The following is a 6000-nucleotide window of genomic DNA, read 5'->3' on the forward strand; positions in this document are numbered from 1 at the left end:
CAGATGAGGGCGAGAAGTTCTGCTTCTTGGGCAGATATGCGTGGAGGTAGCGGTTGTTTGGCTAAGACTTCATGTAAAGTCACTACCGCAAATCTAGTGTGGAACTAGTGTGTCATCGGCATATCTGCTACCATCCACAAAAAGTTCAAAGTCTGGATTTGTAAGCGGTGTTGCCTGAATATTGTGCAGGGGCTTTGCCTCATGTTGGATGAGTTCTTGACAATCGTGGTCAAATGGTGCGCTGATACATTTGTCACTCTCTTCCTCTGTCCCGTCTTCTAAACTGGTGAAGATCAGAAGATCAGCAAGGTTTAGACTGGTTACTCGAGCGAATGAGATGTTTGGGGGTAGCAACAGTGCACATTGAAGCCTGACTTGTCTTGCCATGGAGAGGTGTTTCAGCTGCACTTGATTAAGAACAGCATAGATGTCATACCTGGTAAGGATGGTGGTCGGGAAATCCAGTGAGATTTCGGATGCTTTCTGTAGTATGTTCGAGACTGTTGTGACTGCACGGACACAGGTTTGTGCTGCTTTGGTAACGTTGTCGAGTTGAGAGGAGTAGTACCCGATTATATGATGTTTGTCCGTCTTCTGGGTGAGTACTCCCACGGCAAATCCTTGAAGCTCTGCTACGAACAGATAGAAGGTGAGATCATAGTTTGGTAGTGCCAAAGCAGGTGCATCAATCACTAGTTCCTTGAGGCGCTGGAAGCTTTGTCGGGCTTCTTTTGTGAGGGAGAATGGAACATTCTTCGTGCAATCATACAATGGTTGCATGAGTAGTGACACAGTGGGAATCCATTGTCTGCAGAAGGATATTAGTCCCAAAAATCCTCTGAGCTGCTTGAGGTTTCTAGGAATGCTTGCTTTCCTGATCACTTCTTGTCTGTCCGGGCTGAGATGTTTTTGTCCTGCAGAGAGACAGTGACCCAGGAATGTGACCTTTGTCTTGCAGAATTGTAGCTTGTCTTTACTTGCTTTGCATCCTGATTCTGCAAGGAAGATTAGAAGACTTATTGAAGCCTTTTTACATTCCTCTTCGCTTGGGCAGCAAAGTAATAGATCATCCATGTACTGGAGGAGGACACAGCTGTCAAGGGGCTGCCAGCCTTGAAGGACACTACTCATAGCCTGAGTATACAGTGTAGGGGAATGCTGCATCCCTTGTGGCAGCCTTGTCCACGTGTATTGATTTTGCTTGTACGTGAATGCAAAGAGATCTTGACATGCTGGGTCCAGTGGTACAGAGGAAAAGGCATTAGCAAGGTCTATGACCGTATAATGGGTAGATGTAGCCGATACCTGTGTGACCAGTGTATATGGATTGGGAACAACGGGAGTGAGGGGCTCCAGTATTAAGTTTACTGCCCTTAGATTCTTGTTGCCAATTTGAAGGGGGACATGTATAAATGGACCTCTGGCATCCCTATCCCTTGCTGCCGCAAGTCAGGCAGTCTTTTCCTCCTGACGCTTGGGTTGGTTTTGAGTTTCCCTCTTTTTCTTTCTACAGTCTCTGATCACGTGTCCTTTGATCCCACAATGGTAGCAGGTCGGTCCCTTTTTTCTTGTCACTTCTGGCTGACCGTCCACTGCTGCTATGATAACTTTCTTGGTCCTTTTATCCTTTGCATTGGTTTCTAAGCCACTTGCTTTGTTGACTAGAAGATCTATGTCTTCCATGTTTCTCCATTCGGGGCAGCACGCTTTTAACCTATCTGCCAGAGGTGCCTGTATTCCATCCATGAAGGATCTTACCATCAGGTGACCTATTGCACCCGCTTGTAAGTCCAGCCCTTCATCTGCGAATGACTGCATCAATCTGTAGAAAAATGACATTCTCCACAGGACCTTGATGCACTGGTTCCATTGTGCCCTTAGTTCTTTGCTCCTGGGCGCAGAAAAGATTGAGCCTTCCCATGAAGGCTTGGCCAGATGCCACAGTCCATGATTTATCTTCTATTACTCCTGCTCTAGTAGTTCATATTTTGTCCCATTTGTTGGGGTCTAGTTGATCCTTCCCCTTCAATCCAAATGTATTAGAAACTTCCTTGGACTGACTGGCTGTTCTTTTTCCATGGTAACACCTAATGAGATGCTGCAAGGTGCATTCAGCTGTGTCCTTTGACATTCCCTGTCCCATTCTTCGTCTATTTTCTTCAGCTTTTAGACCCTTGAACGTCCCTTGGACTAGCGCTACCTATCCTGGAAGTACCCGGAGACTGACTCCTTATCTGTATTCCTACCTAAGGTGAGGTCTAGAACCACCTATCCTGGAAGTACTCGGAGACTGACTCCTTATCTGTATTCCTACTTTAAGGTGGTGTCCTAACTTTGTTCAGAGGGGGCTGAGTACGTTGAATGGTGGTGGGTTACCCTTCTTGTACCAGAGATATACTCTATATCCAAGAAAAATGGCAAACAGGGCACCTCCAACTAACACTAGGGCAGTGAATATCACATCCATTTAGACAGGACAGAAGCACAGAGGCAAAACGCAGAAAAGCAGACACACGGACACAAAGCACAGAAAAACAGACAAAGAGACTGAGCACAGAAAAACATCTACTGGCAAAAGTTCTTTCAGAGTTCAGTAGTGACCCGCCAATTACCCAGTTTCTACTCAGAGTGTCCCTCTTGCAGCGGTGAGGAGAGAGAGAACAGAGATGGGGAGCAAAAGAGCAGAAGAAGGTTCAGCTCTTACCTGGCCAGGTGTTTTTGGTCCCCACGTCTGGTCCCCTCGTCCTCGGTATGGCAAGATAGTCCACTGGATCCTGGGTTATAGACACGGGTCCCTGTTCTTGGGTGCCAGAAATGTTAGGTTGACCAATAGGTCACAACAGTTGCCAGCGATGACCAAATGCGGAGGGAGTCCCGGGTCCCCCCTCAGCCTCCCTCAGCCTCCCTCAGCCCCAATGAGATACAGACAGACGCTGATATCCACACATAAGGTAAAGGCTGTGCGCTCCGAAGAATGCTAGTTTATTATCACATACGGTTTTTTTTTATCAAACTAAAAGGGGTGTAGCTATGTCGTGTTTCTCAGAAAATGAAACTTTCATTTCTCGGTGAAGCGAAAACACAATTCTCATTGTCTTAAACCAGTCTTCAGGTCTTATTGCTCTGTCCTTGGATCTCAACATCTAGAATCCTGGAATGCGCTCTCAGAGTCTGTTACGTAAACAAGTCTGGTCGTGCTCTTTGCAAAGGAGAATGAATTTCTATGATTTTTCTAACCATTGAAAAAGTTAACTCTTTCCTCACAGCGTCACCACCAAAATCATATTACCTCACATAATGTATAAGCTGTCTTATACTAAGAATTACCTTTGTTGCCTATAGCAACAAATCAGAGCTCATATTAATGACCTGTAGCAAAATGGAAGCAGAGCTGTGATTGGTTGCTATAAGCCAACTGACAAATATCCAGGCTAACTATCAAAACAGCGAAAGCAGTATATATATTACCTCACGCAACCAAACAGTAAGCAAGCAGATATTTTGGGCTAATAACTGCAAAGCACGGGGTGAAAATGTCCCTTAAAAATATAGTCTATAACGTTCCTTGAGTCAAATGAGGTGGCTGTACAAAGTTTCATGATTCTAAATGCGACAGTGCAGATTCCTTTAGCGGACATATACATACATACATACATACATACTTACATACATACATACTTACATACACACATACATACACACACATACATACATACACTCAGCTTTATATATTAGATATTAGCATATTCAGAAACAGGTTTACATTTGCAGCTGTCACACATGAGATCACATACTAGATCTGCTTTTATGCAATAACGTCAGATTCTGACAAGCAGCATGTTCCATAAATTTCTACCTGTTTATATTTACTATGCCTCCAGTATTGCCAACCTAATTTGCTTAAATCCCAAGTTATACATATGATTCCTTTATTACATTCCAGAATGGTTATCCCAAAACCTGACCCCATAAGACTTAGAAACTCAAAAAAGTTTCATGTTTTCCCTACGTTCCTCAACTTTAACTGTTTTTTCCTGTTTTCTTTGACATTAGGTGTTTATGGTCCAAAATGATGTTGTGGTTTCCACGAATCCTTCTACAGTTCCAGCTACATTTTCAGGATATCCTCAACCATGTGCACCACAAAATGCACCCCCACAACGTTATATTTCCCCTGGATTCAAAGCTACACCAATGTCATAATTTAATAAAATTCCCTCAATTGATGCATAGCACATTAGTTTAAATAACCTCTAAGAATTAAACAAATTTACCCTATCAGTTATCTTGAAATTGGTATTTATTTAGTATGGATGGAGCTGAATTTGAAGTTTACACACATTGTTAAAATTGGTCCAAACTTTTTGATACTGGCCAGGCTAACTGATCCTAAAACCAATGTGCAATATTCTATCTATCCATTTTCAAGGGTTATCAGAAATAGATATACCGTACTTTATAAAAAGTGTGATCAGATGAATTGCTATAATTCTTTTACATCTGCTACATTGGTATAAACCTTTGTTGTACTGTGATTTTGTTTTATACATCTTATCTAAGTGTTTTTTCCATTTTCAAATAAATTTTTTAAATTTTAATAAACTGCAGAACTGTGTGTGTGTATGATTATTGTACTTGAACAGAATGTAAAAGACACCTTCCAGTTGAAGGAGTTGTTTCCATCTTGCTATAAGAAGCACATTAATATTAATTATCTTTCTTTTGAGCTCATGTAATTTCTAATATTATTCTGCTTTACTGTTTTATTAGGTTTAAAAAAAGATGGAAACCAGTATAGGGATGCCATAGTATAAACACATTGGACAATGTCATACTTGGATAATGTACAAAAAGGACCGGGGTAAGATTTTTGGAATAGAGTAGGACACAGCTCGCCATGAACTAGATGAACTGTGCCATGACACCACCTAGATGTGATTCCATGCCCATGCTGCCCTAGCTTTGCCTACTTTGAAGGAGCTTGGCGAAACTGGCTAAAATGCAAAACGTTGCAACATTTTTTCTATTTCATTGTATGCCTGGAAAATTATCAGCAGAGGTAAACGACATGTAGTGTTATGCTCCACAATTTAGGGTTTATAATTACTGCGTTTGTAATGTTATGCTGGTCAGAGCAGTGAGAAAATGTCTCCATTTTAGATATAACTATATAAAGCCAGATTACAGTTTTCGAATTGAAGCATCAGAATACTCAGTGTATATGTATCGGCGGGCAACTCGATAGCCTGGCTACATATCTTGCTGTACTTGGTCAGTTTCCTAAGCTTGCCTCTATCTCCTCTCAGTGAGTGGCCTCCAAATGCGGGGTTCTGGCTGGCATAATTGATCCTAGAAGCCCTAAAGTCACGAAGACTCTGTCCCTTATAACATAGTGTGTTCTTACTGGGAATGTACAATATGTTTTTGCCTGTTGGTGAACCAATAAATTCTTACCAATTTGTGTGGTTCTCTAGCCCTGTGTGGTTTGAGCAGGGTTTCGCCCACGGAGGAGTACGAGTGTTCAGTGGGATCAACCCTGGTCCATGAGGTCTTTCTAAAGACAGCCACGCCAGCGGACGAGAGCAACCACTGGCCTTCATGTCTCCCCTCTAGCAACCTCAGTATCATTCATTCAGATCCATTGTGTCTGTGTTGAAAACTACAAAATGGAAAACCTAAATGCTCTACCAAGTATACAGGGTGAGTCAGGGGCGTTTGTAGGAGGGAAGAGGTGCAGCATTTCCACAGGGAACAGCCAGTAGGGGGGCACCATTTGGCCACCTGATACAATTGGTCTGACTGGGTGTCTCTCCAGCAGCGGTATTTGGCAGTTCTCTGATTCAGCTTGTACTCATGTCCTACAGGTGTGCGTACAATTGATATCTTGCCCTCCAACATTTCTGAGTCAGGGTGACACCAGCAACAGGTGATCACTCTCTGGTGCCAGAGGAAGAACGTTGGTGTGGTAAACACTAACCTGGAGCTGATGAAAATTGGGAT

The 6000-nt window shown here is 42.7% G+C and overlaps 1 protein-coding gene across 3 annotated transcripts in view; it reads left to right on the forward strand.

Moving 5' to 3' along the window:
- Positions 1-4601, forward strand: part of LOC142309910 (membrane-spanning 4-domains subfamily A member 4A-like) — a 163356-nt gene extending 158755 nt beyond the window's left edge. For all 3 annotated transcript variants that reach the window (XM_075347372.1, XM_075347374.1, XM_075347375.1), the window contains exon 7: positions 4054-4601. In XM_075347372.1, coding sequence (XP_075203487.1) covers positions 4054-4203 — 150 coding nt within the window. In that variant the 3' untranslated portion in view covers positions 4204-4601. The remainder of the gene's footprint in view (positions 1-4053) is intronic.
- The last annotated feature ends 1399 nt before the right edge of the window (positions 4602-6000 follow it).

This window comes from Anomaloglossus baeobatrachus, chromosome 5 (genome assembly GCF_048569485.1).
Source record: "Anomaloglossus baeobatrachus isolate aAnoBae1 chromosome 5, aAnoBae1.hap1, whole genome shotgun sequence".
In the NCBI taxonomy this organism is placed as follows: domain Eukaryota; kingdom Metazoa; phylum Chordata; class Amphibia; order Anura; family Aromobatidae; genus Anomaloglossus; species Anomaloglossus baeobatrachus.